The following is a 12375-nucleotide window of genomic DNA, read 5'->3' on the forward strand; positions in this document are numbered from 1 at the left end:
AAATCATGAGGGGTATGGATAGGATAAATAGACAAAGTCTTTTCCCTGGGGTTGAGGAGTCCAGAACTAGAGGGCATAGGTTTAGGGTGAGAGGGGAAAGATATAAAAGGGGCATCTTTTTCACACAGAGTGGTACGTGTATGGAATGAGGTGCCAGAGGAAGTGGTGGAGGCTGGTACAACTGCAAATTTAAGAGACATTTGGATGGGTATATGAATAGGAAGGGTTTGGAGGGATATGGTCCGGGTGCTGGCAGGTGGAACTAGATTGGGTTGGGATATCTGGTCGGCATGGACGGGTTGGGCTGAAGGGTCTGTTTCCGTGTTGTACATCTCTATGACTCTATGACATAGGCCTAGGTCATGAGTCTCCATGTTCTAACTCAGCCCGTATTCAAGTTTCAGACTCTCAGATTCACTGATAGATAAAGGATTTGCTGCTGCTGTTTCTGGAGTCCAATATCTGATGCCAAGACAGTGTAGGAGCTGCAGGTACTTTTTTAAACATAATAATTCCACACCCAACACTATTATGTTTCAAATACTTTAATAGGAAAATGTTATCGGAAACAGCACAAGAGGGCACACAAATATTTAAAAATAGTTACTAAATACAACAAAAAAAAAGTCTCATAAAAAGTAAAGCAAACAATGGGATCTACATTATGAAAAATATTACATTTTATATTTCAGATCCAATAAGAAAGTTTATACTATATAAAAACAAAACTCCAAAAAGCCAGCATTGTTCAGAAATCAAAAACGGTTTTAAAATATTTTCAAAGCTGCGTCGTTGGAAAACAAAAAAAAAGAATTACATAAATCTGCCTGCTCTTTATTTTCTCTCCCTTTTCTCATCGAAGTTTCACACAGTAGGCAGCAAGATCTCTCAGCACGTTCATTTCAAGGTCGGTTCCACCACCTGATGGCCCAATACCCCTCTCAGTTAAATCTCAGGGTCCCCAACTGAGTAAAACACCCCACACACTCTCCTCCAACCTCCCCCGCACACCCCGCACCCCCCCCCCCAATATAACCCACAGACCCTCCCACTCCATTTCCCACACTAACCCCAGTCCCTCCCTCTCTGCCGTATCCCAGTGTCCTCTCTGTTCACCCACATTTCGAACACTCACTCTCACCTTAGCCCCACTCCCGTTATAGCTGCCTACCATCTAGTCCTACTCAGTCTCCTGCCTCCACCCTACCTCCTGGAGGAAATAAAAATGATTTAAAAACCACTGACTACTACCAGAGGAAGAATAGACTGATTTTCATTTATTCTTTTGTTTATGTGGCGTGGGGGGGGGGGGGGCGGAAAGAGAGAAGGTTGGGGGTGGGGGGATGGGGGTGGGGGAAACGCGGTCAAGACCGAAGTTAGGAAGTTGAAAGTTGATTTTGAGAAATGATGGATATTTGCCCCCCCTCCCCCCTGCTCCGCCCACACCCAGCCCCCCTCCCCAGGGTGACAGGAGGGTTAAGCACGCTCCCCACGAATGCGGCGAGCTAGCTGGATGTCTTTTGGCATGATGGTCACACGCTTGGCATGGATAGCACAAAGGTTGGTGTCTTCAAACAGTCCCACCAGGTAGGCTTCACTTGCTTCCTGTTGAGGCAGGAGAAACAGAAAGTGAACTGGCATTAATGCGCAACACAACGGTCCCTCAATCAATCCAACACCCCGCTCTCGGTCAGAAAATGATCACTCGCGGCTTACATCCTAGTCCCGCCCTATTCTCCCTCTCAGACACTGACAGACTTCACTGAATCCCCATCTGCACCACAGCCTAACTACCGGATATACCCGAGTAATAGTCAGTCAATCTCATGTCAACGTCAACCCTCTATTTTTGGCCAAATAACCCTGGAATTTCCCATATATCTTGTGTAACAGTCAATCCTGGTTCTTCACAGATAAGAGACCAATGTTTACGAGTCAGTGTCCCGCTCCAGTTATCCAGTGTGTCGGTTGTTGCGCTCCGTTCCCGCTCTTCCCGATTCCTGATGGAGGATCCTTGTCCGAAACGTCGACTCTCCTGCTCCTCGGAAGCTGCCTGACCTGCTGTGCTTTTCCAGCACCACACTCTCGACTCTGATCTCCAGCATCTGCAGTCCTCACTTTCTCCCGGTCTTCCAGTCTGCTGGCTGTTGTGTTCCACTGTGTTTTCAGAGTTTTCTGCGTTTTCAGAGTTACCATAATTCATTTTTGTTCCTTTATTCGTCTCGAGATCAGTTGGGGTTCTGCTAATGAGGCGGTATGAACTTTGACGGGCAGGAGTTTCAGCCCCTCAAAAGTAGTATCCTTGTAATAGTCAACCCCATAAATTTCACCTTAAAAAAGTAGTCAAATATATTCAACCATTACTCGAGTATATACAGCACTCTGCAGGCTTCTTTATCCAGACTGCCCCCTGACAATTCACTCCATGCTCTCCCTCATTGTTGGCTGTTCCACCCGGCTATTGGAGCTGTTCCCTTAACCAAGAGTCTTTTCCCTGCCCTCTCTTCCTGAAATCAGACAGCACCATGTCTTCTCCCCACTGCTGACCCCCCCCCCCCCCCCCCCCAAAAGGTGTGGCAGCAGGGTATGGTCTTTATGGTGCGGAGTTTCCAAGTATGTTCAATTCCGGACACTGCACATTAGGAAGGACATCAAGATGTTGGAAAGGGTGTGGAGGGGATCGACTAGAATGGTACCGGGGATAAGGGGCCACAGTCCCGAGGACTGTGGGAGAAGTTGAAGCCGGTATTGCACTTTGGTAAAACAAACAAGGGCAGGACTCCTACGATTAATGGTCGGGCCCGGGGTAGTGTTGCAGGACGGAGGGACCTGTGGGGGAGTTCAGGTACACAATTCTTTGAAAATGGCTTCAGAGGTCGACGGGGTGGTTAAGAAGGCGCTTGCTCAGACCTTTGAGTACAGGAGTTGGGACGTCATGCTGATGTTGTAGAGGAGGTCAGCCTCTTCGGGAGAACTGTATCCAGTTCTGGTCACCCAGTTATAGGAAGGATATTATTAAACTGGAGAGGGTTCAAGAAAATACTTACCAGGATGTTGCTGGGATTGGAGGGTTTGAGTTATAAAAATAGACTGGGACTTTTTCCACTGGAGCAAAGGAGGTTAAGAGATGTCCTTACATCCATAAGAAACCGTGAATAGCAAAAGTATTTTCCCTGGAGTTGGGGAGCTCTAATCTAGGGGACACATTTTTTAGGTCAGAAGGGAAAGATTTAAAAAGGATGTGAGGGGTAATTTTTTTTTCCTAGAGAGAGTGTGGAATGAACATTCAGAGGAAGTGGTGGATGCAGATACAGTTACAAGATTTAAAAGACATTTGGATATGTTCATAAATAGAAAGGGATATGGGCCAAGCACAGGCAGGTGCAACGAGTTTAGTTTGGGAAAAATGGTTAATGTGGACTAGTTCGATCGAACGGTCGGTTTCCGTGTTGTGTGACTCTATGGATATTTGATAGAGACGTTCGCAGTAATGAGGAACTGTTTCCAGCAGCATTTGGGTCAAAACCAGAGAATAAAGATTTAACACATCTGACAAAAGGTCCAGTACCAGAGTCTGGCTGCAGCGATTTTGCCCATCCTCTCAGTGCTAGCCCTGCACACCAACAAAGCACCTGTGGGCATCATCTTGCCTTCCTCCTGTAACCCTGCCCAGGAAACTATTCAACTTCCCCTTTGAATGTCTTGAATTCATCTGCTTCCACCACATTCTCAGGCAACACATTCCAGACCCTAACCACTCGCTGCTTGAAAAAAACAAGTTATCCTCAAGTCTCCATAATTTCTGTTACCAATTACTCCAAGTCTGTGTTCTCAGCTTCTCGACCCTTGTATGAGTGGGGGATGTTTCTATCTATCGACTCTCGTCATTTTTAACATCGCCATCAACACTATCTCAACCTTCAAGGAAAACAGTCAACTTACTGCCTTACATTATTGACGGTGCTCATCCCTGGAAGCATTCTTGCCAACCTTTTCTACATTCTAATTCTTTCATGCTCTTTCCTAAGTAGTCGTTCCCATAACTGGCTGCACATAACTAGACCAGTTTTCTATAAACGTGTAATGTAACATCCCTGTATATTAATTTCAATCTCCCCCTCTTATTAAAGCTTCAGATGTTGTATGTTTCTTTAATCCTCATCTCAAACCATCCTGGGTGCCCTCAATGACTCTGCACATAAACACCCTGCTCCCAGGCACCCTCTAAATTGGCCTTATTTTCCATCTTTTCTCTGCATTCATCCGACCAAAATTAATAATCTCGCAATTCTCCGCATTAAATTTCATCTGCCATAAGCCTGTCCATTCTTTGCCCTTTTACAGCTGTCTGTTCCACCCCTTGCAGTTTACAGTGTATCCAGGTTTCACCTCAGAGGTCACTCAAGGAGACATTATAGGACAGCACGTTTATAACCTGCCTAAAAGTAAGGTGGGATTATTAGATTTGATTAGATTACTTACAGTGTGGAAACAGGCCCTTCGGCCCAACAAGTCCACACCGCCCCGCCAAAGCGCAACCCACCCATACCCCTACATCTACCCCTTACCTAACACTACGGGCAATTTAGCATGGCCAATTCACCTGACCTGCACATCCTTGGACTGTGGGAGGAAACCGGAGCACCCGGAGGAAACCCACGCAGACAAGGGGAGAACGTGCAAACTCCACACAGAGAGTCGCCTGAGGCGGGAATCGAACCCGGGTCTCTGGCGCTGTGAGGCAGCAGTGCTAACCACTGTGCCACCGTGCCGCCCCTACTCAGTGGTAACATTTCAAACAAAAAAAACTTCAGAAATTCTCGTAGGGGTAAGCACTAAAGGGATATGGAGACTGAACAAGGTGGTAGATTGATGACATAGCGTTATTAAAAAGGTACAATGGACAGAATGGTCCCCTTCTATGTTCTGAGATGCCATGACACAAAGACCCTCTTCATCTCTTTCTTCAGCTTCGAAACCTCGAAAACCTCAAACTGAGCCCCAATCTGCACCATTTAGGTAGTTTTCCAACACATTCACAGTTCACACCCTTCCCTGTATGGTGGCTTGGAGGTATATGGACAGGTATAACTGATTACAGTTCAGATGGGAATGGTGCTGGAAAAGGCAGCATCCGAGGAGCAGGAAAATCGACATTTCGGACAAAAGTCCTTCGTTAGGAATAGAGGCAGGGAGCTTCCAGGATGGAGAGATAAATGGGTGGGGTGGGACTGGGGAGAAGGTAGCAAAGAGTACAATAGGTGAATGGGGGTGGGGATGGAGGTGATAGGTCAAAGGGGAGGATGGAGCCAATGGGTGGGACAGGTAGGACAGGTCACGAGGTCAGTGCTGAGTTGGGAGGTTGGAACTGGGGTAAGTTGGCAGGAGAGGAAATGAGGAAACTGGTGAAGTCTACACTGATGCCCTGGGGTAGAGGTGCTCCGAGATGGAAGATGAGGCGTTCTTCCTCCAGGCGTCTGGTGGTGAGGGAGCGGCGATGGAGAAGGCCCAGGACCTGCATGTCCTCGGCTGAGTGGGAGGGGGAGTTGAAATGGTGGGCCACGGGGCGGTGAGGTTGACTAATAACTGATTACAGCAGAACCTTGATTAACCGAACGAGACTGGCGGGGAGTATTTGGTTCGGAATATTGATCATTCGGATAACCGATGTGATCGTAAACACGCGGTAATTTATGAGCACCAGTTATCTGGTAATGCATGCCATAATGCCGTTTAACCGATAACTGAATGCTGAAATTCCTAATACTATTTTTACAGGACCTTGAGATCTTGTTTGAATAATCCGAAATTCAGATAATTGATATTTGGATAATTGAGGCTGTACAGGAGCTGCTGCAACACGTCAATGACCTCAGCATAGAACCCCTAGAGTGTGGAAGTAGGCCATTCTGCCCATACAGTCCACACCACTCCTCCAAAGAGCATCCCACCTATCCCTGTAACCATGCATTCCCTACGACTCATCCATCAAGCCCACGCATCCCCGAGTGCTGTGGGTAATTTAGCCTGGCCAATACACCCAGCCTGCACCTCTTTGGACTGTGGGAGGAAACCCACACAGACACGGGGAGAATGTGCAAACTCTACACAGTCACCTGAGGCTGGAATCGAACCTGGGCCCACGGTGCTGTGAGGCAGCAGTGTTAACCACTGAGTCACCTCGAAACCTTTTTCCAGTCCTTGCTTGTTCTGTGATTTATATTCAAAAGGATGAAAGTGGGGGGAGTGATTCTAAAATATGAAGTCAGGATTACGTATTCAGGTTTGTGTGCTGATGAATTCATTTAATACCAACAGGAACATATTCTTCCCTACTGAAAACCACTAACTCAACGCGCTTGCTCTCTCACTCTTGCCTCCTACACCCACTGAACAGTCATTGCCTCTATCAGAGCCACGGCTCATACAGCAGCAATAGCCAGTGTCGTCATAAGAAACAGGAGGCCATTTGGCCCATTGAGATCGGGAGGATTTACTTCCCTCAAAAGGGTTGTGGGTTTCTCGAGCCTGGAGTGTGGAGGATGCTGGGACATTAAGTAAATTGGAGGAGGAGAGGGACAGATTTTTTTTTAAAATCAGTGAAGGTTTGAGGGGAGTGGGCGGAAAGCTGGAGTTGGGGCTGAGATGAGGTCAGCCATGATCGCATTGAATGGCCTCACAGGATTGAGGGGCTGAATGGCCTACTTCCTGCTCCTAGACTCTTATGTGTTATCCACTAAGCCACAGCTATCACTCTCGTTACACTCTGGATGCCTGGCTGAAATACAAGTGCTTTCTGGTCAAATATTCAATATCGGCGTCGAGGCTGACCTGTGAGTCACCCAGTCAAACATTTCCCTGCAAAAGAGGAGGGGAGGGGTAAAGTTCAAAGTTCAATCACCTGCAGGGCGCCAATGGCCGCACTTTGGAAGCGCAGATCCGTCTTGAAGTCCTGAGCAATTTCACGGACAAGTCGCTGGAACGGCAGCTTGCGGATCAGAAGTTCGGTGGATTTCTGGTAGCGTCTGATTTCTCGCAGCGCCACAGTGCCCGGGCTGCGAAGAGAAGGTCATGTAGGTTAAAACGATCAAACTCCAGCTCCACAAGTCACAAGCGTTTCAGGAGAGCTTGCGCGCATTTTGAACAACTTGGATTCAACAAAAAAAACACAACCTCCAATTTTCCTTTGGGAAAGAAAATTGAGAAAGGTTGAATTAAAGATGGATTGGGTAGGCCTTTGATTCTGAAAAGGTCTACAGCCTAGAAAAAGGCCCAAAATGGACAAATGCCCAACTTCCACTGTTTGTGCTTCATTCACTCAAGAGCTGTCTTTAAGACAGGGAGCTGTGACGTGGAAATATAATGTTGGGATGGTGGGAGTAGGATCAGTTCAACTGTTCAAGAGGGAATCAGATAAATGCAGGAAACACATGGAGGGCAATTGAGGAATAATAGGGTGGGGGAAAAAAAAGTGCTATTAATTGGATCTCTCTTTCACTGTGTTGGCACGTATCTCAGAAAGGGGATGGAGAAAGCCAATGGATAAAATACAATTACCGTATTTACCTCATCACCAACCCAATAAGCTGCACCTTGGCTTAAATGTGGAGACCCATCTTGAATCAAAATAGGATAACTCATTCCCAGGGACGGTATCAAGGTGGTAGAGTTCCCACAGGGTCTCTCCATCCCCACTTGCTACGAGGTTTGGAGTCTCTCAGGGAGGCTATAGACAGACATCAGTGCCCCAATGTCAGACAAGAGGTCAACATGCCATTCCTGAGCAGTTCACAGAGTCCTGCTGATCAAGTGACCGCTTTCTCTTACGGCTGTGGGGTTTGGGATTGGCTGTGATGTTGCAATATCTGCCCCTGGGGTACGGGCGAATGCCTCACCAATACTGCACCCTGACTATACATAGGGGCAAGCGGGGGGGGGTGGATGCTGAAGAACCAACTGAGATAGAGTGGAGATGGGCACAAGCCCAGGTCTACACCCGAGTCAGGAGGTCAGCCACTGACCGGTAACGGTGAGGCTTCTTCACCCCACCAGTGGACGGGGCACTTTTACGGGCAGCTTTAGTCGCCAGCTGCTTCCTTGGCGCCTTGCCACCAGTGGATTTACGGGCAGTTTGCTTGGTACGAGCCATTTCCCTTCCTCCCGAGTCGTCCTACGGTCTGAAATAGAGAAACAGGTGCCAGATCATTTCAGAACATCCCTGCAGTCAACTGCATCACTCAAGGGGGCAACACCCACCAAGAGTGCTTTATGTGAAGTGTGGGCTTAACGTGAGAGAAATCACTGTCCTTCTAGATCGAAGTAGCTTTCCAAATAATTTTTGACATGTTGGTGTGGGATACCAATTCCCCCATAGACACACAGACACACACACAGACAGACACACACACACAGGTGAACAGAAGCCCTGGTCAATGACATCTCTCCTCTAACCCAGGTCACTCACGTCCACAGAAATGAGGACACAGCCCCATAACACAGCAGCTCCCCAGATAAATTCACTCAGTAAAAAGGGGGTAGAAATACCAAATGACATCTCGCTTCCTGTCACTCAAAAGGACTGCCCACTCCAAAAGGAAACCAACCACAGCAAATATTGGACCTTCTTTCACAGAAAAGTTTCCAACAGACGGCATGACTCCACTAAGAAAACTAAAAGCTGTTCAGTTCCGTCTCGGAATTCAGATGACAATACGGAACCGTGGCCTCCCAAATTTTTGACTGATCATCAGAATCCCATTGGACGTTACTGGTGGAATTTTAAAGACGAAAACACCGTTCATTATGATCACCAGAGATTACTTTCCAGTTCCTGATCCACAAACTTCCACAGTGGGGGTCTGAACCCATATCAGCAGGACATTCGTCCAGGCCTCTGTATGACTAGCCCAGTGACATTATCACTGCACCATCATGCCTGGCCAACCTCAGTTTCTGTTCCTGAATGTATCATCTCTCAGTCTGTGCATTTGGTACCTTCATCCATCCAGCCTCCTGGGCTGAAGTCACCTCTACATTCCAAGGCTGCGGTAGCAGAAAGAAGGGAGAATCAGAACAAAAACGTTGACCCCCTTTCACCCAACAAATTAGACCCAAGAAAGGCCCTAGACATATCTATAGTGCGGTGCTAGAATTGGGTAGACTTAGAACCCTCTTGACCATTGTTGCCCAGCGCCTCCTGCTGGCAGCAGAGAATTCAGGCAGTGACCCACTAAAAACAGAAACTGATGCAAGTGTGATGCCCCCCCGAGTCAAATAGCCTGCCACCAGCATGTGATTAAGAGAAGTGGTAGATACAGTCATCAGTGCTGCCATCAGACTTTCCTGTCCAGTGCTCTGCTCCTTTCCCGTTTCTCCCCATATTGAAGCCACGCCCCCCCCCTCCAGCCCCAGGTCAAATCATGAGAAGTTGATTGGCATCTTAGTTGAAAATGGACACTCAAATCCCCCCAACCCTCACATCCATAAGACAGTTAGGAAAGGAAACTTGTAGACCAGTGTAAAAGGTTAGTCAGTGGAGAAACAAACCTACCCTTAACAAAAACAGACAACTTGCATTTATCCAGCACCTTCTATATGGAGAAACATTCTGAGATGATTCACAGAGCACGGTCTCTCACACACACACAAAAAAAACTCTGACACCCAGTCACAAATGGAGAGGCAGGAGCAAATTACCGCAGACGCTGGAATCTGTACTGAAAACAAAAAAAATAAAATGCTGGGAATCATAGCGGGTCCGTGGATACTGCCCGACCCTGTGATCTCCAGCATTTCCTTCACAAATATGGAGATGTCCCAGTTTCGGGGGCTAAGAGCTAAGATCCGTGTTAAAAAGATCATCATACCAGAAGGATGAAGTTCGGGTTCCAATTTTCCAAAACTTGGATTGAAAACATTGTCAATCTTTAAAAATCTCTGCTGTTAAAGCATTGGTTAAAAATAAAAAATATATATATGTGTGTGTGGGTGGGCACGATCGGGACAGTGTTTGTAAACAGGAGCCACTTGCAGAGGGACGGTGATGATCATAATTGCTGTCCAGATTTTAGCAGTCAAATCGACCCCATTATACCTGACTTGTCAAACAATGAATGGGGAAGAATTAATTTAAAATTTTAAAAAAAAAAGAGAACCAACTCGAAACAAAGAGGCAGACAAACTTTTCGCTCAAACTTTGTACACTAAGAAAGCTCCTGAGGAAGTAAGATCAGTAAACACCCTGCTCCAGCTAACCTAAACATTTATCCATTTAGCCAGCAAGCACTCACATACTCATTAACACGAGCACTCCAGGGATTTCCCGTCTTCTTTATAAATAAAAAAAAACCTTTGCACCCATTTCCAAAAAATTATAAACAAACTGCACGCTTCTTCTCCGCAACCTCCCCACCCCCCCCCCACCCCCGTCCTGTCTGAGCGAGGAAGGTGGACATTGCAAAGCAAATCTATATTCTTTCTTTTAAAAAATGGGCGATGCGAGAAGAAACATCCACCGGAACAAAGATGGTGAAACGTTGCAACAAGGGAAGGGGAGGAACGAAAGGAACAATTGAAGAAAACAAATATTAAACATGCCTCGGTCGCTTTGGAAAAGGGGGGGGGGGGGAATAGAAGTTTTGCGAGAAATATATATAATAGTAGCAAACACTGTTTTGGAAACGGGAGGGGGGGGGGAACAAACCCCTCAATGGTTCTAATCAGTCGATCGGCCGTGAGCATTGAAGGTTAAATTATTTGAAAAAAGAGAAAAAGGACGGAATGAAACCGGCAAAAAGAGGCGGACAGAAACGAGCAGGAGGTCCGGGGGAGAGGGGGAGAGGGGAGTGAGGGGTGGGGGGGGGGGGGGGAGCAGCGCGGATGGAACGTTGACCCAGGAGCTCGTGAATCCGCTACAATGTTGCCGCCACAAAATGGATACCTTAAAGTTTGCTACAAAGAGCTGGATACAAAGTCGATGCGAAATGGGGGAAGACACTTCCTACAACACTTCCCACACTTCGTGCATCGCGCTGCCCCCTTACCTGTTCTCTCTCTCTTTTTGTTTTGTTTTGTTTGTTTGTTTCCTTCCCTGCCTCGCTTGGGTTTTTGTTTTATTTTGTTGGCTTCTCAAGGAAAACCCAACTTCTTTCCCTTGCCCCCCGCGCGAGTCTCCTCTGCAGAATTGCCTTTTGATTTTTTTTTATATATATATCTCTCTCTCTCTTCCCACCAACCCCAAGCTCACTGCAAAGCACAATATGGCTGACTGAGGCCTTCCCATAAGCTCCCGCGCCTGGGCCCCGTCTGTCAGAAATACACACACCCACTCCAATGGAAACGATTCACAGCTTCCAGTTGAGTGGAAAAGGGGATGAGAATGATGGAGAGGGAAAATGAGCTACTTTGTCGTGCGCCCTCAATCCAAACAGGCATTGCCAACTGATAGGCTTTGCCAACCCCATCTGTGGCAAATTAGGACAAGAACACATCCACAAATTAAATGCTTACCTTGTTCAACGGTCACACCTTCAAGTAAGCTGGTTTCACGTCAAGCGCTAGCCTTTCCCTTGCCTCCTTTTCCCCGTCCAGGCCTGTGTTTTAATGGCAACCCCCCCTCAGTTCTTGAGGTGTCGCGCGCGCCACCTTGGCCTGGCCCAGTGTTAAGGTTAAATGTGAACACTGAAGATGCTGGAGATCAGAGTCGGGAGTGGGGTGCTGGAAAAGCACAGCAGGTCAGGCAGCCTCTGAGGAGCAGGAGAATCAACATTTTGGGCAAAAGCCAAGACGATTCCAGGGATCGTATATTCTTCCTTGGGGCTGTGATGCCAACAATAAAAAAGTTTTTTTTTCTGTTGAACACTTCTGATCTGTTAGATTGTAATGGTATCCGGAGGAATAAGGGCTGCAAGACAGTTAACAAACATCCGACTGCATATGAGCCTATGTGTTCTCTGTTTTGTTTTGGGAAGGTGGTGCACTGAAAACATTGATGTTCTGATAATAAGTGTCACATTTGGAGACAGGAGGTCATGTGGTGACATCTCCAGGAATAGTTAGAGGAGGCGATGGTCTGGTGATGCCAATTGCTGGAATGTTGATCCAGATAATTGTTATGGGGTTTGAATCCCACCACAGAAGATGGTCAATTGTCAATTCGATAGGGGACAAACTGTGGAAATAAGAATCTCATGGTGACCATGAAACCATTGCTGGTTGTTCATTTTTTGGGAAGGAAACTGCCATCCAGATCCACAGCAACGGTTGGAACCTGGAATGTGCTGCCTGAAAAGTGTGATGGAAGCATCTTCAACTGAGGCATTCAAGTAGAAATGTTGTTACTATCTGATCAGGGAGGATGTGATGAATGCCACTCGG

The 12375-nt window shown here is 47.0% G+C and overlaps 1 protein-coding gene across 1 annotated transcript; it reads right to left on the minus strand.

Annotated features, from left to right (window-relative positions):
- Window positions 1-529: 529 nt before the first annotated feature.
- LOC140456796 (histone H3.3A) lies at window positions 530-11263 on the minus strand. The gene is made up of 4 exons (XM_072550768.1): window positions 11043-11263; window positions 8022-8177; window positions 6902-7055; window positions 530-1605 (listed from the first exon to the last, which is right to left on the minus strand). The coding sequence occupies exons 2-4, from the start codon at window positions 8147-8149 to the stop codon at window positions 1477-1479; spliced, it is 411 nt and encodes a 136-aa protein (XP_072406869.1). The 5' UTR covers window positions 8150-8177; window positions 11043-11263; the 3' UTR covers window positions 530-1476.
- Window positions 11264-12375: the final 1112 nt, after the last annotated feature.

The sequence above is a fragment of the Chiloscyllium punctatum genome, chromosome 3 (genome assembly GCF_047496795.1).
Source record: "Chiloscyllium punctatum isolate Juve2018m chromosome 3, sChiPun1.3, whole genome shotgun sequence".
In the NCBI taxonomy this organism is placed as follows: Eukaryota; Metazoa; Chordata; class Chondrichthyes; order Orectolobiformes; family Hemiscylliidae; genus Chiloscyllium; species Chiloscyllium punctatum.